The 21712-nt window shown below is 32.5% G+C and overlaps 1 protein-coding gene across 3 annotated transcripts in view; it reads left to right on the top strand.

Annotated features, from left to right (window-relative positions):
• Nucleotides 1–21712, top strand: part of LOC145675443 (von Willebrand factor D and EGF domain-containing protein-like) — a 356875-nt gene that overhangs the window by 234342 nt on the left and 100821 nt on the right. For all 3 annotated transcript variants that reach the window (XM_081745861.1, XM_081745862.1, XM_081745863.1), the window contains exons 8-11: nt 922–1142; nt 9168–9299; nt 13529–13741; nt 20890–21104. In XM_081745861.1, coding sequence (XP_081601987.1) covers nt 922–1142; nt 9168–9299; nt 13529–13741; nt 20890–21104 — 781 coding nt within the window. The remainder of the gene's footprint in view (nt 1–921; nt 1143–9167; nt 9300–13528; nt 13742–20889; nt 21105–21712) is intronic.

Below are 21712 nucleotides of genomic sequence, written 5' to 3'. Positions count from 1 at the left end.
GATTGAAAACATCATCATATTTTCATATTTGGAGACGGTTTCCCCTCTTATACTTTGTTGTAACTCTGATATATATATATATATATATATATATATATATATATATATATATATATATATATATAGGGTGTCCCAGGGGCAATATTTCGGGAAATGGTAGTATAAGTGATTCTAAGCAAAAAAAGTTCATAAGAACGTAGGTCCTAATCTCAACGGTTTGAGAGCTACAGGTTGTGAATCATTTTACCCTGTAACTACTTTGCAGAGGTAAGACATAGCGGATTTGAAAGGTGATGGAATGACCTTTGCAACGGTATACAGTATGTGACAGTGCTGTCTTTGGAAGGAAATTTGAAAAAGTTAAGGTTATTTAAAAAAAAATGGATAGCAACACTGATTCCAAATATCCCTCAATAATTTCTCTTCCAAAGATACAACTGCCACATATTGCATATCGTTGGAAAGGTGATTCCATCACCTTTCTAATGAGCCATGTGGCACCTCTGTAGAATAACTATAGGGGGAGCAATACGCAATAAAAAGTATTTAAAAAATGGGTCACAACCTCTAGCTCTCAAACTGTTGAGATTAGGACCTATGTTCATAAGAACTTTTTTGCTTAGAATCACTTATACTACCATTTCCCAAAATATTGCCCCTTCCTCCTGGGACACTTTGTATATAGTCGTTAATAAAGGCCTACAAAAAGTATAAACACTAGAATATTAAAGAAGTGAAAATTGATAAATAATAATAATATTACTTGGAAGCATTTTGTAGGATTTAAAAGGTGAGCTTATTTCATAGTCTGTAGATCTACACTGCTTAATATATACATTGCTTATTGTTAACAGGTCTAATGGAGATCGAATATGCTTAGCAAAATAAGTGTGAGTATATGGTTACATTCTTCTCCTTCAGATGAGCCTTCTCAGACATCAGATATAGCTCTCTCTTCTTGTGAAGTGGATTTCACTGGACTGGAATGCACTGAGGAACACTGTGGCCAAGTAGAAGTTTCAGTGATAGCAACCCAGGATTTTATTGATGATGGAAATACAACGAATGTTATTGAAACAAAATTAATGAGTGAAGGAGATGTGCACTGGGCAGGATATGATACTTTGGATATACAAGTAGAGGTACTTTTATTCTTTTCTCCCTCTATTTTTGTTTGTTTGTTCAAATAACAAGATCTGTTAGCACACACAATTGATTAAAAAAATGGGCCACACTTTAAAAATCGATTTGGCAGATTTTTTTTTAACTTCGTTCTCTCTTACAACTTAATGCTACCATATTAATTTCGTAAAAACATTTGGTATTATTAGATGACACTGAAAGTTACTAGAAAAATGTACTTTTCTGTAACCAAAATTTTTTCACATGTCTCGTTTCTATTTTAAAAATATCCATGACTGTGTTTTGAGGGACGGTGACTAACAAGAGATGTCCTGCCCAAAATTTAGTTTAAGAAATAAGATTGTACAATAATATCTCTTTGATTTGCGTGTTTTAAGCCTCTTAAATATCCCTGGTTATGGCATTCTATCAACCTATCCTCAAGTAATGTGATGTTTTTATCTATCTACATACATATACACACATTATATATATAGTTTAACATATGTGCGTATGTGTTAGTGTGTTTTCAATATGTTAATAATAAGTAACCTTAAAATTAGAACTTTCGTTCATTAAGAAATTAAGTAATTACTATATTTTCAAACATATGTAGTTGGATTTTAAAGAGAAACATTAAAAATATTCTTCATCTCCATCGAACAATATTGAGAAATTCACAAAGAATTTCCGTTACATTTCACAAAATATCTTTACCGCAAAACAATCGAAATTAAAATGCTATTTGTGTGGTCATATACAGAATAAAATCTGAAAAGTTTACAATTATTACTGGGAATTAAAGCTGTTATCCATTTCGAACATTTTAAAAGCACATAAAATGCATTGAACTTGCATTGAACTGCATTGAAAATGCATTGAATTTTTTTTTTTTAAGTTTCTAATGCATTGAACTTTCATTTATTATCGATAGTACGAAATGTAAATAGTTGTAAATTTCTATAACTGTTCTCCAATTGGATTTGTACGCAACCAAAGGTAGTTTTGTCAAGTTTAACAAACTAATAAAAGCCTCTTGGAAAAAGCTCTTATTTGTAAAAGAGTACTAATGATCGCTTTTGGCTGTTTTAATGGTCTGTCCAAGCAGCTTGATAAAAGTTTATTGTAGCATAACGACAAAAGCTGCTTTTCTTATATGTATATATAAAAGAAAAGCTTGTGAGGTGAGTGTAGAGGAGGGGAGCGCCGAATTTTTAGCTACGGCTTTGATTGACAGCGACCAAGAGGGCCCCCAAAATTTTAAGAATGACTGAAAAATTTTCACCATAAAAGTTTAAAAACATGACATGAGTCACTTCTATATAATTCATGGAACCTTTTGATGTTGAGAGAGGGACCATCATAAAATTTTTGGTGGGGCCCCCTTATATTTCCCGCTTCAGAGCCCCCAGTGGTCTTAATCCGGCCCTGTACATTCTCTATACAGAAAACAACGGTGTTGTAAAATGTAAATTATTATTTAATTTCAAGTTATGGCATTATTTGAGGTTTCAATTTAACTTAATCCTTCAATATTATCAAAAGTATAAAGCAGAGTGGGAAACCAGAAACATTTCAAGGGTTGAATTACGAAAACTGTGAAAGGCTGTTTTCCCAACATCATGGGCTGGCAACGCCGATCTGGGATTAGCTGACTGTATTGCCGGTACTCGACGTGTTATCATCCTTCGTCACGGCCTTCTCAATCTGTTTTTCGAAGGTCATGCCTTCGTTCCCTTACTCCCGTATGCAAGGAGTGCGTGACAAGTGTTTTTTTTTTTTTTTTTTTTTTTTGTTCATATACCGCTACTTACGATACAAGGTGAAGGGCCCACTAAAAAATTCACCGTTCAGGACCCACCGGGAAATTTCCCGGTTTCCCGCCTGGCCACTACGGCCCTGCACATAAGCCATCCAAAATTGCATGTTTCAGCAATGTGCAATGTGTGTGCAAGGGATTCCTCACAGGGCATAGTTTCTAGACATGCTCCCAACACAATTCTCAGGTATGTTGCGCCAAAATGTTCAGTTTTAGTAATAACAATAATAATAATAATAATACATTTTTCTCTGAAGTACTGGCTTCTTTAGATATTTCTTCGTTGTTTCTCGATTGCAGTTCTTGCACATTTTCTTCGCCAAAATTAAAACCACTACTGTCTTTTTTTTTCATTCTAGACATTTTTCTAAAACTTCTTTTTGAGTCTTTCTTTGAATTAATATGTTGTTTAGATTTTTCTCTGTTGTTTTTTGGTTTCTTTGTCTGCACATTTTCCTCACCGAAATTAATACAATTCTTTTTTCCGCTTTAACCATTTTTGTAAAACGTTTTTCGACATTTTGCAATTACAAAGTAAGTTCTTTCTTCGACACCCTGAACAAGTCTAACTCAAGGAAATCTTCTGAACTGCTCTAATTGATCGAACATCAGAGATTGCTGTGAGATAGTCACACGCTACAAGTCTTTACTATTGTTTTCCACCCCATCCTGTTAACAATTTTTCCTCAAATATTTTTAATCGGAATGAAACCAAAACAACGAAGGAAAATCTTTATTTTTACCCCTCCTTTCTTTCTTTTTTTCCCTTGTAGCCCTAGGTTAAGGAAACTAGCTGCTGAGCATTTATCGAAATCCATTGATCACAGCTTTATTGGATGTCAATTGCAGCAAGAAGTGAGGAATCGAGGTTTCCTGTTGTAGTTGTAGTTGTAGGAACGAAGTTTAAAATTTTGTTAACAGCTTTTTAATTAGTCAAAGAAATTAATATGTAAATCTTCTATTAATACCAATGTAAAATTGAGGAATTTTAATTAATATCATGGAGATGCGGTGTCTCAGTGGTAGAGCGTTCACCTCTGGTGCATGAGGTCCCTGGTTCGACCCGAGATTACACCAAGTGGGCTTTGTGGTAGACAAACACCATGTTTGTGGGTTTTCTCGAGGTTCTTTCGTTTCTTAATTCCACCATTTCATTCATTTCTTATCATTACCATCTTCTTTAACCTACACGTCATAATAGTGGGGCGTAAAACTGAAAGATTTTATTTTTAATTAATACCACTTTAAGAATATAATTAGTGATGAGCACAAGTTGGTCTTGCAGTTTGTGCAAGAGTTTTGTATGCAAGACCAAGACCAAGACCAAGACTTGCGCAAGAGTCTTGCACAAGTACCGGCTCAGTGATAAAACGTTTATTTGTTGTGCATGGGGTCCCTGGTTCGATCCCAGCTTGCGCCATATGAGCTTTTATGCTAGGCTAACACTGTGTGCGTGAGTTTTCTCGGAGTTTTCCTGTTTCCTCTTACTTTCTTCGTTCTACCATTTCATTCATTTGTCATTCTCACCGTGTCCCTTAGCCTCGGTGCATAATCGTGGGACGTTAAACTAGATATTTAATTTCATTTCAGAACATATTATTGGTGTTCTTCCAAAAGTAAAGAGAAATGTAGTATTGAACATCGGTAATTCCGTACACTATAGGTATGGCACCAGTGAACTACATGGGTATGGCTTTGGCTCCGAGGCTCAAGCGTCCGTTGGAAATTTTTAATATATGCTCATAAAATTTATATCGAAATAACATGTTCATGACATTTACAAAGTTTTAGTGCATGTGACCGCAAGCTTGATTTCATGGCCGGATAATTGTTTATACGTTGAATAATTGTTTATCAATATAACTTTTAGCCTTCTTAGGTATACGGCATATCGAGGATTGAGCGATATAACATTATACAACAATAAATAATCCATATTCACAAATGAGAGTGATTTTGTACAGTTATTTCAAATAACTTGTAGGTTGATGCCGTTATTTTGTATTTCTATTATAAGTCAAAGGTCTTTATATAAATTGAGTTTACACAAAAGACATAGACAGAAGAGTCGTTTCCACTTTTCACTCAAATTATTGTAAAATATTAAGAGGCTTGATTATAATAATTATTATTTTATTTCTTCTCTCTTTTTTCGTCAATATTGCTAAACATATCATCATCATCATCATCATCATCATCATAGCTATTCTGCAATTATTGCCAGATAACTTGCTGCAACTGAGAAGCTTCGATGTACGGTGGTCCTTAGCTAGTCTCTTCGTCTTGACGCAGCAATTTTCTGTTGTAATACCATCCTTCAACTACAGTCTCCTTCGTCCCCTCCCTCTCTTTCTTTCCACCATACCCTCTAGCACTTCCCTCATAATACAGTTCCTCCTCAGTCAATGTTCCAAGCAGTTCCTCTTTCTCCTCTTAATTACATCTAAAATTCTTCATTTCCCCCCTTACTGCTACTATTTCTAACACCTTCTCATTCGTTTTCGTTCAACCCAGCTAATTCTCTCCTTTTTCTCCATGCCCACGTTTCAAAAGCCTCCAATTTTTTAATCACTTTTGCGTAATGTCCATGTTTCTGCCCCATAGAGTACATATTGGAATCAGTAAAACAAAATCTCAATATTTAATTGGAAGTTTGTTCAATACAAAGATTAACTAATCGTTGTTGAAAAGATTAAAAAATCTGACGCCTTTAGTGTAAAAATAATTTTGCAATTCATGGTATTTCAGTAATCTGTGCCATTTTGGTTTTCTTTCATGCGTCTCAGGGATTGCCTCCCCAGTTTGGGAAATCAGTGGAGTATTGGATCTGTTAAAAAACATAAAAAGATTACGAAACGTTGTGATTTATCTCATGTGTAGTGAAGCGTTGGCACCCATTGAAAAAAAAAATAAAGTTATCGCCTTTGTTGTACACTATCATCATACATGAAGGTAAACTATACTACATTTAGTAACATACATTGTATTTCCGTTACTATTGGCGCATTGTATTATTTATTATCCTTTATATCCAAAGTAAAATTTACCCATGAAAAGCATAAGATTTCTTAAAAGCAAGACTTGCAAGACTCTTGCAAGCAAGACCAAGGCTGGGTGTGCAAGACCTAGACCACCCGGGTCTTGGTCTTACATTTGCTCATCACTAAATATAAGTGTACTGATACATATGCTCAAATAATTTTAAGAAATATAAGCGATAAATTTGCTATCGAAGGGGACAAGAGTATTATGGACCGTAAATCTTGCTGACTAATAGAAGTGGTTCTCACTTACAAAAAGTTTGAGAAATACTTGTATAGCCTGTTGCCCTGCCCTGTCGTAAGAAATTGAACACATGTCCGCCGCGCGTATCTACGGTTTTCCTAATACAAGACTGACCATGAAGGAAAAAAGAATGGAAAGTTGCCAATTTGAGATTTAGTTGTAGTCAGAAAACACGCTTGTCTCAGACACAGTGTATTTCTATAGCAAATAGAAAAACCCACATATACAGATCTTAAATATACTGTATATATGTACGAGGTGACTCATATCACAATCCCGAACAAAAGAGATCAGTTGTAAACACCGTGCCATCAACATCTTAGAAAGATATATCACATCTGAGAAAGGTATTTGAAGGAAAACGGCTACAGTGACCAATTTATAAATAGAGCATTTCGAAAGGAAAGTGATGAGCATAAACACAAAGAGTAACACGTTGATAGAACAAGAGAGGAGAAACGAAGAATGCTTTTACATTCCAATACGATGGATAAAAGCAAAATACATAGCCCTACAATGTTGTAGTGGTCTAAAATTTCGACAAGAAAAATAGCATAATTACTTTACAAAAATCATAGTTCAATAATAGAGTAAAATGTTATTTTATTATTATTATTATTATTATTATTATTAATAATAATAATAATAATAATAATAATAATAATAATAATAATAATAATAATAATAATAATAATAATAAAAAGTATGTGGCTTAATTATCTGTAGATTCATCTCTGCAAAGCTAAATCAGAATTATTATTATTCGCCTCCCTAAAAATCTACCTTCCTTTATACAACAAATCAGTTTTGTTTCACAGTGTGAAACTACAGTAGACTTCCAAACATGAGCATTCAATACTGAAACTTGAAGTAGTACATATATATATATATATATATACTGGTTGCAATAAATTAATAAGATCAAAGATAGAACCTGTTTCTCGGACGATTAATCCCTATCAGAAAGATATAATTTAATGTACTTTACAATTTTTGTTCTATAGCGACAAAGGTTGAAACCAAAAATGGTTATTGAAACCGGAAGTAGTAGTAAATTTCATCCACTTCCAGTTTTGGTATAGTGTTGCAGGTTCTCAGCATTAAAACCGGAAGTAGTAGTAAATTTCAACCACTTCCGGTTTTGGTAGACTGTTGCAGGTCGTGATGGTATGTTTTCTTGACACGTTGAATCGATTTCAGAAAACTATATCATTATATATTACGATTTTTGTTTTATGGCGATAAATATTGCAACCAGAAATGGTTAATTTTAACCACTTCCGGTTCGAATAGAGGGTTAATGAAGAAGGTGGAATCTACTCTTCCGAAGCTGATTCAATTGTAAAAACCACATTCGACCATTCTTACAATTTTTGCTCTGTGGAAGGTAATATTGAAGAAAGAAATAATATTAAGTTTGAACCACTTTCGATTTTGGTATAGTCTTCCGAATAGTCATGATATGTTGCCCTGAGACTCTGAGTCGTTTGCAAAAACAGCTTCTTTGTATGTGTTACAATTTTCGTTTTATGGACGATAAACGTTGAAACAGGAAATTGCTAATTTGAACCATTTCTGGTTTCAATAGAAAGCTAACAGCTGAGATAGAACCTATCCTTGGGAGGCTAAATCGATTGCAAAAAATTGCATCTCGATATCTCTTACCGTTTTTGCTCTGATATTTGTCGACAAATGGACGAACGGACTAAACTGTTCTATGAGACTTCCGACATTTATGCATAGCGTTGTTTAGAAGTGTAATAAAACCATGCTTAAAGTGAACCTATGGTGTCATATTTCATTTTCGTCTTAGACAAAGTTTTCTTTTAATACCAGGTATCTCTAGCTTTTACGTTTTACATATATGTTAACGTTGGCGTTAATTACGGTCAGATCACCAATGTACTGATACTTTTTATCTGCTACACTTGACCACTTCTAAAAACACACAATCATAAATATTTGATTACCTGTCCCCTGTGCCCTTATGAATCTTCCAGGTAACACAATTATTTTGGATAGTAAAGTGGAAAAGCCTATTTTCTTCGTGGATAATTTAAGACAACAATCTTTTGCTCTAGTTTCTACACGATATGTATGAAACCTAAAGTTTTTCTATATAGAGAGAATAGTAACAAGTAGTAGAATTTCAATTCTACGTAGAACCCTCAACAAGAATTCATCTAAAGCTCTCCGAGATCATATCAACATCCCTTGAATGTTTCTTCGCCTGAGACCGGTTCTCATTTGAACCCATACAATAATATAGGACACGTATAGTGCATTACACTTATACTGTATCAGCTGTATGTATTCTCCTCATCCGCCGGTGTCATGGTATGGTTCGCGTTACAATAATCGTTCGATACGCCGAAAGGTTATACCTGTTGCATAGCAGATTTTCGAATCCGGCCCTCTGACATTTTCTGTGGTAATGAATCCCATTGGATTGGAAGTCGGCAGTAGTCCTTCGTGGAAACGTCTTAGTCAGTTCTATAGAATTGAAGCCCGGGTAATTTATTCAATGAATTGGTACATTGTCCACCTTATTCTTCAGATTTAACTTCTCCACATTTGACTACCTTTTCCCAGTTTAGAAATAAATTTTGAAAGGATACAAATATCATTATTTTGGTGATATTACCTGTATAACGGAATATATTCAGTCAGGAGTAACCTTTGAACTTCTATAATCAAGGTATTGAAATCTTGGAGAAGAGATGTAAAAGGTGCATTGATAGATTGGACGAATATAACAATATTTTTTCTGTCACTTGTCTGTATATGTTAGGCCAGAAACTTTTGAAACGACTCTCGTAGCGTTTTTCTCTTGCCATTCCATTTTCTTCTTGTAGTATTGTACCCATGATCTCACACATAATGTAATAAATATCTATTAATTTATAAGTTATATAATTGGTTTCTTCTTTTCTTTTACAAGGTTCAAGACACTCCTACTAGCCAATGTTATTCATTTTCCGAGCCGCATTACGTTACCTTCGATCACAGAAGGTTTGATTATTACGGAACTGGAACGTTTATCCTTTATAGGAGCACGAAAAGAAATTTTGAGGTAAGTATGACAGTTCACAATAGTGGCTGCAACGATTCATGAAGTCTTAGCTTTGCACCAATAATACAAATGTTTTGCTTCACCTCCGATACATCGGAAGATTTCGGTACAATTCGTGAAGCCGCCTTACGAACGCACACTTGAAACAACTTAACTGCACCAATAATGTTGACAAACTTTGAAGACATGGTGAAAGAGTGAAAATAACAGCTCTTAAATAACTATAACACGAGCGGTTACAATTATTTGAATGAAATGGTAACAATAATAACAGTGAAAATACTTGTATAAGACAAGAAGAAAAAATAACAAAACAAAACTTAGTGGAATTCGAAAACATTTTTAAAGAGATGTTCCGTATATCGTGTAATGGCAAAATTTTATGGGTAGGGGTTGATGACAGAGACACACTCTCCCATTCGGAGAAATCCATAGATCTAGGTCAAGCTTCATGATTCCTTGTGATCACTATAGTACTTCAGAGATTGTTGCCTATCATGTATTATAGTTGCTATTGTATGAAGCAAGGGTGCTCTCAACTCAAAGGTCATAACAAATAATAATAATAATAATAATAATAATAATAATAATAATAATAATAATAATAATAATAATAATAATAATAATAATAATAATAATAATAATAAGTAGTTGGGATTTTATGAACGGGGAGAGGGAATTCAAACTAGGTAGCAACTAAAAATTTGTTTTAAAAGTGTATAAGCAATATTTTAATCAAGAACGTATCCTAAGGGAAATATTGCGATTCAGAGCAACAGAGAAAGTTGAAAGCGGATAGTGTTGTAGGAGAAAGACATATCAGGAGAATTAAGGGGTTCATCATGTATGTACATTGATGTGATGAGATCCTCTGCGTGAAGTTAAGAGCATCCATGTCAAGATTCAGACAGAGGCCCAAAAGTTGTTTAATAATCAGCAATGAGAAAATTGACTTAATTATGACTCTACACTAGTATATAGATGATGCTTGTACCTATAGGTTACAGAAAGAGAGGGTTTTGAAATCCATCTTACTAGTGGCGGATCTAGTTCTTGGTGGGGAGCCTAGGCTCCATAAGCTTCTGCAGGATCCATAAAAAAATATAAACTCATGATATACGTATCATAGTCTGGGTTCTGGCTCTCCCCCCCCCCCCCTCAGTTTTTACATTCTAGATCCACCACTCCATCTTACCCCCTGAATGAACGCCTATGCGTAAGTTCTTCATTGTGGTATACTATAACATTTCCACGGTTATAGTTTGTGCACTAAGACATGTTATTTAATTCAAACTTCACTTCACTCATTATGAAAGCAAAATTATTCTGTTCTCATTGTCAGTTGCCTACATGTCAAAATCTTTGTCATTCTCCTCCTTAGATCTTATTCTATAATAGCCAACTGAAAATGATCTATCCCGATAAAACTATAGTGAAAAAAATATAATAAAAACATGTCTACTTTAGGCTACCGATAAATTACCATTTTGTACAGGATGGGGACTGTTCGGATATCAATTTAAATAACATCCTTCATAGGACAATTCTATACAAATCTAGTACCAGCATACAATTATTTCAAGCACTGCAAAATCATATGGAAACATATTCGCGTTCTATGGAGGATAATTAAGTGCCTCTCATTTGAATTTTTAGAGGGAACCTTATTTTGATTTAAGGAAGACAAACATGATCATGTAGGAGAATCAGCCTTCATAATGCTCTGAACAACAATTGTTTGCTACCTCTTTCTTGCTTACACGCTATTAGTCATGTAGGTTTGACTAATATTATCCACTGTGTGACACAAGCATCATGTGATGTGGATATCATTTATAGTGTGTCATCGTTTACTCTAGTTTTACGCTAGGAGTGGCTTCAAATGTTCGTATTTTTTAAATCTTGTAATTTTTTCCTACACAATACCTCTTACCAAGATGTAAACGAGAGAGTACTAGGTCAAATTTATTGAGGTGTGTCATCTCTGGTGGATAATTTATTAATTTTTTCAGAAAGTAACATAAAGAGCCAAACTGAATCTGATAATTTGCTTCCTTGCCATTTAGAAATCATATAATATTTTATCAGATCCGAAAGATAGGCCTACTACAGTTTCAAAATGCTATCTGATACTGGAATATAGTTTTTTTTTAATAATAAAGAGAATATGACAGCTATTTGTATCATGATCAAATCTAAACCCAACTTAAATCTAATTAAATGAATTGAAAGTAAATATAACTTACAAGAAAGAATTACTTTTTTCTAGTATAATTTGCATCAGGTCTACTAAATTCATTGTGTACTTTTTTCGTCAGCAATAGTGGCTATATTTGTTTAAGATTTTTCCTTACGGTCTTCAGTAGTGAAGATTTGAATACCCAGAACATAAATGTTGTAAATAAATTGCGTTTTATGTTCAAGTAAACATGTGTTTTCATTCTCTTATATTATAAACTTTGTGGGTTTTAGCAAAGTTGAAATTGGAGTTTAGATTAAGTGCATAAACCTGTATGAGAAATTATTTTATTTTAAGAAATTTAGAACTGAACTGTTAATTTATCATATAACCGATAATACTTTTCTTATAGACTAAACTTCTAAGATAAGTGTACTACACAATTTAAGATATAAAAGTTTTAGTCATAGAATACATTAGAATCTCATTATGAATATCTGTACTTTGCAATATTATTTACATTATTTCTGCGCAAAACGTGATGGGAGGGGGAAGGATATGTTCCCGATAAAGTAAATGAACATTTAGAATTTCATAATAAATAAGAAAACCAGGTTCTACTTAGTTTAATTTTGATAAAACAGCAGAAAAAGATTTCACGATAGATTGGGAAAAAACATTTCCTCATCCCAACAAAGTCTGTTAATTCACAAATTCATAGATACATGGAGGCTTGTGTACTTAAGAGTCTTCATCCCGGCAAAATTAAAATACCGCTAATTTTACAGTAATTATGTGATATCTTCAAACAGATAAAAGATAATTGAAATATGGAACAAGAGCGCCCTAGACAATATTATTTTGCGTGAGGTACCGTTATCACAAGTCACCTAGTGGCTTTCCGTTTTCAGCTGTTTAGAAACGCGAAAATAAATGCCGAATTTAAAAATGGCTCGAAATAGAAAGCAGATAAGTGAGTCGTGATAACGGTTCCTCATGTAAAATAATATTGTCTAGGGCGCTCTTGTTCCACATTTCGATTATCTTTTATCTATTTGAAGATATCACATAATTACTGTAAAATTAGTGGTATTTTAATTTCGCCGGGATGAAGACTCTTAACTATTTTGTTTCATTAGGCATATAGTTAAGAACTAGTGAATATCAGTGTGTGATTCTTACCTCTGTTTTTTGTGCTTCAGTTCAAAAAGTTTAATTTCTTTTTTGCAAACTGGTATGAGACTACAAGGATTCATATAACTGTCTACAAAAGCCAAAAATATAATAAAAATTCTTACCTGACAAGTTTCTAAATTAAAGTTAATACTGTTTAAAATCCAATATTTCATGCTATGGTGAAAAGATTTTAGAATTTAAAAGGCAAGAAGTGATAAGTAAAACAGGACTAACCTGATGTTGCCAACTTAACTTGACATGGTATATAGTATCGAGGAAAGGCCATGTACAGGTTCATCTATATAGCAAATGCGTTGTAAATCCGGACACTTTAACAATCTAATTTTGCAGAGATTTCAAGTTATTTATTTATTTATTATCCTTCAATAGAGGAAAAAATCTCCAATTATAAAAGGTACGCAATACAGATGGTTTACACATTGTAATATTTATATTACTATACATGAGAGTGAATATAAATTTAGAACTGAACTGTCAATTCATGATTGTCTCATAATTTATCATATAACCCATAACAACTTTCTTAGAGATTAAACTTTTAAGATGAGTGCACTATACAACTTAAGATATAAAAATTTTAGTCATAGATTACATTAGAATCTCACTGTGAATGTCTGTATTTTGCAATATTACTTACATTATTTCTGCTCAAAACATGAAGGGGGGAAGTACAAGAGTAATTGTAAGGATATGTTCCCGATAAAATAAATCAACATTTAGGGTTTCATAATAAATGCGAAACCCAGCTTCTTTGACCTAGAAGCATGATTTAGAGAAAGTAATGATTTTATGACTTTTTTTACTGCTTATTAATTAAATGTTCTGATGTTGACATTTGATTTCATGTATTCAGATTCAGAGTCGCATTTGGCGTTGTTTGGATAACTCAACATACTCTATGTCCTGTAACTGTGGGTTTTCTGCAAGAGAAGACAATGATTTTGTAACTATAAGCATGTGTGATCAACCTTATGGTAAAGCAATGCCAACTGTAAGCTTAAAATCTCTGTCAGGAGAACAAATCCGTGCAAGAATACACGAATCAAGACAAGGAAAAGTTTTAACGGTATGTAGCAATTAATACTTATACTTTTAAAAATGTTTTTTCAACTTACGTTTTAAAAATTAGGTCTTTTTATTTTTACTACTCTTTCTTAAAAATGGTAAAAATAGTTCTCTTTCAGTAAGAATATCTGAAGTGTAATACATTTCTTTGCAATTTCATGTTATTTATCTACTAGAGGACACATGGTGCTCAATCAGGCTCAATCGCAGAATTAATTTTGAAGCATTTATTATTATTATTATTATTATTATTTTCATTTGATAAATATAGATCACTTTAATTATGTTAAATACCAAGATGAAAACCATATGAGAGTTCAAATTGCGCATAGTACTTGGTTTGTAAAGTATATGTTGTGCTTCGATTGTGTGCTTAAATATTCCGATTTTCTGAATATTTAAATAATTTTCATAGTATTGTGGGATATGAAATTGTTTCATACGATGCCTCGACAAAATTCAACCCGAGCACCAAATGTTCCGCTTGTCATTGAAAAAGACACACATATGTATAATTTTAAAATTCTTGCCTATTCACTGTGATATTTCGTGCTTTGTTTTCCCAGGGAAGAAGAGAAAAAGCGGAACGTATAATGTATTCGTAAGATTGAATAAATTACTCATTTTTCGCAAAATTAAATTTTCAGTTCTATTTTTGATTCTACTAGTATAATTTGAAATATGTTTATTGGAAGCAAATAGCATTACAGCCACAAGTGCTCCAACGGGGGAAAAAAGTATTTTACAAGCATAGGGCGCATGCAAATAGAATTAACAACATACAACTGATCATACAAAAGTAGGTGAAATGGATAAAATATTAGTTCAGAAAAAACAGCATAAAAACATGCAGTATCTGTTACAAACTGGAAAACACAAAAATAACAATAGTAAAAAAATAAGCATATTTAACATGCATATAGAAAAGGTATACCATATAGAATAAGTATACAGTATAAAATACAAAAATGGATTATTTACCGTATAGTTGAAACAGTTTACAAAATATTGAAAGAAAAAAATGTTCAGAAAGACACTATGTAGCTGCTATTACAGATTGAAAATAAATATTTCTAAGTTAAACACATCAAGTAAAATACACTGATTCATAAGGCTAGTAATAATGACGAAAATCAAATGAGCATAAAAAAATTACATATGGCAAATAAAAAATCAAGATCAAGATTTAAAAAAGTGCAGGGGCCGCGGTGGCTCAGTGGTAGAGCGTTCACCTCTGGTGCTTGGGGTCCCGGGTTCGATCCCAGCCCCCGCCAAGTGAACTTTGTGGTGGACAAACACCGTGTGCGTGGGTTTTCTCGGGGTTCTCCCGTTTCCTCCCACTTTCTTCATTCTACCATTTCATTCATTACTCATCATCACCGTCTCCTTTAGCCTAACCGGCATAACCGTGGGACGTAAAACTCAAAGATTTCATTTCATTTAAAAAAGTGCAGTATCCATAGAAAAGAAAAAAATAAGCATAGAAGAAGAGAAAAGATGACAGGAAAATAAAAGACGAGAGAATAAAAAAAACTAACAAAACTAAAAGGACCTTTCAAATAGCACCTTACAGGTTAACTAATAATAATATATAAATGTTTATTAGGCAGCAAACAGCATACAACCACAAGTGCGCCAAAAGAAAGAAAGAAAGAAAAAAGCGCATGCAATACTAATTACATCATAAGATTATACATAGAGCTATACATTGTAATATAGAGACACAAATGAAGCACGAATATTTTTAAAAAAGAACAAAGAATAGCAATATATAAGTAAAAAAAAATGCAGATAATTACTGGATATAAAAATGAAGGTTATAATAAGAAAAAGACAAATGATTGTTCCGTAACACACATAAAAAATAGAACTCACGAAGTAATACTTTACAAAAATGACCTCCAGAAACACCAAAAAATAAGAAACAAACATGTGTATCTGTCAAAATTAGAAAGATTCTTACAATTTGATAAAAAAAAAAAAATACAATATAGTATTTAGTGAAAATTCAAAACGAAATTAAGACAATCAGTTGCAAGCCTAAAAATACTGAGAAATCATACTTTATTTAATAAATTAAAAAATAATTTACGCACCTTCTTGAAACTCTTATGAAACAAATCAAAAACCGGACAAAAGTTATTAGCTGTTTCTATACTTTTGTATATTGAAGACCTTATTAAATATTTACTAATAAACGGAACAAATTTTCTAATGTTTCTGTGAGGAATTTTTAAGGAGAAAGAGTTCTCCGTAGCAAAATCTCCATGTAGAATTACATGAAAAAATTTCAAATCAAAGAGCCGTCGCCTATCAGTCAATACACACATATGTATACATAGTGCATAATAATAATAATAATAATAATAATAATAATAATAATAATAATAATAATAATAATAATAATAATAATAATAATAATAATAATAATAATAATAATAATAATATACTAACTGAATATATATAAAAAGTATGTCTCAATTAACAAAATTGACCTAGTTTTGAAATTTGTCAAATTATTCCAGTTTTTACTTTGCAAATCTTGGATTTCTACAGTATAGTCCATTTTGTATATACTTAGACACGATAAGTGCAAGTTTCTAAGGAGTAAATTATAAAAATTCAATTTCAAAACATGTTTGCAAAATATTATAATACCCATAAAGACAATGATTTCCATAATTTCTTTTTTAATTTAGAGAAGTAGTATCAGTGGTTAATTTAACATATCTGTCGTCCAATTTCAAAACTCGTTACGGCCTGGAAGAAATGCTTTCCAGGAATAAAATAAAATTTAAAAAAAAAACTTAGGGATCAGAGGACAAAGAAATTTAATTTATATTTTAGATATTGCACAAAAAGTAAATTTGGACAAAACTTTTTTTGCAACATTATTCTGGATGAAACTAGTTTTGCAACAGTACGGACATTACGAGTTTTGATTTCAGAAGTTTCTCGAATGCGAACTTTTACTGAAGAAACTTATTTCTTTAAAATCATAAATGGAATTTACGATTACAAAGATTCTCAAATACAATTTTACGTGAAAACATGACATAAATGACATTATCAGATACTTGAAACATGACCCAAAGGCAGAAAGGACATTAAAGTTTACAATCTTGATTTTACATAGTTGATTAATTACAGAATCAACTCTTCAGTTCCTTCAAGAATATCTTCCATACTATCTTCATAATCTCATACCTCACTCAAATGCCGCTGCTTTCGAAACAGGTATTTGAAAAATAACATGGTTTGTTGTTAGGGCCAGTTTTCTCCATTATGTTTTAATAAGAATTTATTAATACAATCAATTTTTGCGTTTCTTAAAGTAACACCTCTTTCAATTACAATTGGTAAGGAATATCTCTTTCAATTACAAGTTTTTCAATAACATTTTAGTTTTCCTCCGTTTTATAATTAAATGTCAAAAATCAATTCAGACCTCGCTTAACAAGGATATAAGGTTTGAGTTCCATTATCAAGACATTTTCCTTACTTCAGCTTTAGCTTACAGACACATTAGAAATCATTTACTATTGTTTTCTTGTGTCAGTCCTTTCAGTATTAAGTTGTACGATTCCTGGTTGTTAGAAATTTAATAAAGCTGTTTGATAAGTTACATGAACTGTACTTACCTGATTTGTCTTCCCACAATCCTCTTTCAATTTTCCTTCCTAGAGCACTTTTTTTCCTCTACCAAACTTTGACGCTTTCACATGAAGAGGATCCACATGTGTTTGTCTAAAGCAATTGAATGAAGTTTACCGAATAAAGATAAACGAAAGGAAATAATAAAAATAACAAACTACCAACACTTTAATGACTCTCAAACAGTAGCACCGTCTTACGAATATAAAGAACTATTGACTTGTCAAAATAAAGGTTGACTTTTTTAAAAAATGAATTTACGAAAAAAAACAACAAAAAAAAAAAAAAAAAAAACGACCAAAACTTGCGCCAAGTGCGCTTTGTGGTACCCGAACACCGTATGCATAGACTTTTCATGGTTCTCCCACTTCCTCCTACTATCGTCATTGCATTATTTTATTCATTCTCATCATCACCATTTCATTTAGACTACACGACATAATCGGGGATGTAAAGCTGACAAAGGGCCTATCTGGTATCAATGATGTGAACAGACGTTTGGGGGAGATGGCTGAAATTCAGCTCAAAAGAAGAAACAATTTAGATTCTAGATTCCAAAAGCAAATTGTCCCAAAATGGATGGAACATGTTTAAAAAGCACGAAACAATAGTATTAATATTAATGGAAAACCAATGAAAAATAAATAATTCCTCTACTTATATCAAAAACCGAAAGAGGGAGATAGCTGAAATTCTGCTTAAACATATAACAGATAATGTAGAGCCTGCTGTAAAACATATTGTGCTAAAATGAATGGAACATAGTCAAAAAAAGAGCACGAAACATGAACATTAAAGTCAATGGAAAATGAATGAAAAAAAGGGTCGTCCACATATCTCAAAACTGTTATGAGATGGCTAATTAAAAGTTTATTGGAAAGACATAATGAAGAGCTTTAAAAACGATGTATAGCACGTAAGGTAAATATGGATAGAACAAGTCAAGTTGTTTGAGTAAAATCAATAATAATGATAAAGTATATTCACCTTCTTATTATCACTCAGGCACCCCACATGGAGGTTACGAGCTTGAAATATCTTACATCTGGATTTGGAATCTCCAGATTTGATTTAGTACGCAATGGACATTTGATCTGATCACGTGATCTGATCCGTATGACAAATCGGATAGGCTCTTTCATATACAAAGTTTTACAATGGACTAAACGAATAATGCATCAATATATTTATTACTGGTTTGCCGAGGCAAGACGCCTTTCGCAACAATTCACAAATTTTGAGACTTATTTCTTATGACAAGAAATGTATTATACGGGAGTTTCTGCATCGTTGATTGTGTACCTTGGTATGTAGAATACAGTGAAACTCATAACTCAATTTTCAAAAAAAAAAAGCTCGTACAAAACGAGTTCTGCAACTGGGTTACAGATATGTAACTTCAGTAATATAGACTTCGAATAAGTGTTAAAGAAGCTGATTTGATAACTTGCTTAGTGTTGACCTTATTTTAGGACAAAATACTATTAAAATATTATATATTATTTTAAATATTATTACAATATATTAAAAAATATTATTAAAATTTTTGATAATTTCCAATAATAATAATAATAATAATAATAATAATAATAATAATAATAATAATAATAATAATAATAATAATAATAATAATAATAATAATAATAATAATAATGTACGGTGAAAGTTATTTTGCGATAAACAATCTGCTGTATCAACGGCGCGGATTTTCCAAAATTTAGGTGGGTGCATATCAATGGCGGGACGTGTTATATGTTTTCAGGGGAGTCTCGATATTTTTTATTGATTTCCTTTTAGTTAAAATTTTTTATGAACACTGTCATAAAGAGCCTGTTGTGATAAAGTAAAATATATCTGTACTATAAGGATAAGTTGGGGCTACCCTAGCTCAGTCGGTAACACGATTGACTTAAACGCAAGAGCAACGGGTTCAAACCCAGGTCCAAGGTTAAGTTATCGTAATGAATATTCTCAACATATGTAATTGTAACATTAAGCGTGTACTTTAAAGAGCTCACATGATGCACAATGATTGCAAGAGGCAATGATATTATCAACACGTTACTGAAAAAAAAATACCACATTCATATCCCATGTGATGTTGTAAACAAACAGTTCTACATCTCAGTGTTTACAAGCATCACCATGTGGTTCGGCAATAAGACTTCACACCAGATGGATCTACAATCACTTGCAGACGACGGCTTCTAGCCCCTCCCACGGAGCAGAAGACGACATCGGAGTAGCAGCGCCACCGCCACCCAAGGAACCCTATAAATTGGATGGACAAAGGCAATTCAGTGCCAGTTTTCTGGTTACCATCCTCTAGTCTGCTACAGGACTTTAGGAGTAACCTAACCCCAGGCCTCTAGTCTGCTACGGGACTACGCCTATCCTATCTCCTAGCTTAGCCTGCTACGGGGCTCTGTCTGGGACAAATTAAAATTAAAAGTCTTCATAAAAGCAAATAATTTTAGTGGTATTGCAGAAAGAACTTGCATGGATTTTGTTGTGGTCATAAACTGCAAAGTGACTAACTTAAGTCTGTTGCTTGGTTGCCTTTGCACAAACACATTTGAAACAAACAATTATGTTTTAAAGGTTAGAAATTTTAAGTTCCATCGCAATGTTTTAATTGCTTATTATTTTTTGATAATGGCAAGTGAGAAATATGTATTTTATTTTGTTTCTATCAAACTAAAAATATTGTGGGTGCACCACACCCACATGATTATTTGTGTGGATGCTGGAGCTCCGGAGCACCCACGTAGTCGGCGTACATGTGCTGTATATCAGAACTCAACATTCTATTCAATTTAAGTTTTATAATTCGTTTCGAACCCATGCTTGAGGAAAATAAGTAGAAACATGATCTTTCGATTGTACTATAATTCTGGAATTCATATTACTTATTACTGCAGTTTTCTTGAGAATTAAATCGATTTGACTACTACTTCTTCCTAAGATATTACACATATTTTGGTGTTTTGATTTACAAATAATTGTGGCTGGGGAATGAAAAGGGGAAAAACTCACACCATATATTTTTAGGGCTTACATTTTCCCACAAACATTTGTGTTTTGTATACGGTAGATCACAATTTGCATAACAGTATCAAGTAGTTGTAATTGCTTATTAGAGTACCGGTACAATTAGATATAAATATACGATAAATGAACAAAAATAGTGAAGCCAATCAGTTTAATGTGATTTAATCATTGTGCTATATGGTTTATATTGACAGGCGGTATTAGCGAATAAATATCTAACATAACAAGTACTAGTAGCAAGATGCTCTTCGTAACATTTCTTTCAAATGTTTCATTTAAAAAATACAGATAATGTAAGTGGAAAAAAGAAAAAATTAATGATTGTTGAAAGTTTTTTTTTAAAAAAAAAAAAAAGAAAGTAAATCCATTATATAAAATGTTACGTAGTTTGATACCACGATGTAATGTAGTAATTATACATTATTAACTGAAATCTTTATTCAGGTAGTATTTCAGTCTGGTGCATTTATTCGATCGCACGTGGAATCTTGGGGTATGTCATTAACTCTCCAGGCACCAAGTTCGGACTTCGGCCACACAACAGGATTATGTGGTATGTTTGATGGAATGCCAGAAAATGACTTTCACGATAGATTTGGCAAGACTATATCCATATCCCAACAAGGCCTGTTAATTGACAAATTCATAGATACATGGAGGTTTGTGTACTTAACTATTTTGTTTCATTAGGTATATAGTTAATAGCAGTGATGCCAACCTGAAACGTTATAAAATCCCATCTCGAGAGGCAGAAATTCCTATTTTGCTCTTGAATTTGCCACACTATACTAATATCAAAATTTTCTAAACTTAGACAACATGAACAATTAGCGTATATCCCCCATTTTCTTCAATATGTGAGTGAATTATTAAAAAATTCCGATCGTCTATGTTTTATCAAACATTTTATGAACAAGTATTTTTCTTAACTGAAAGATAGAATTGAAAATACTGATGAAAATAAGTATAATTATTTGTGAGTTTAGTGTTTCCATCACGTTTTTGTGCCATAAGCTACTGAACGTAATAAAACTAAACTAGAATAATAAAACTTCATTCTTCAGTCATTTCGTATGGAACGATTTGGAAGTTGGACGTTTCTCGTTTTATTTTCTTCCGTTAATTCTATTTCTTCTTTTATTTCTCTCTTTTTTTAAATACCAAAGTACAATTAACGTTCCTTAGCACTTCTTTTTTGAGATTCAGATGTCACTGCATAAATCACTTTAATACTAACATGTATTTTATGGTAACAAAATTTGATAAT

This window comes from Thermobia domestica, chromosome 18 (genome assembly GCF_964235325.1).
Source record: "Thermobia domestica chromosome 18, izTheDome1.hap1.1, whole genome shotgun sequence".
Taxonomy (NCBI): Eukaryota; Metazoa; Arthropoda; class Insecta; order Zygentoma; family Lepismatidae; genus Thermobia; species Thermobia domestica.
The sequence above is the reverse complement of the archived record's forward strand: the minus strand, read 5'-3'. Positions and strand labels throughout refer to the sequence as shown.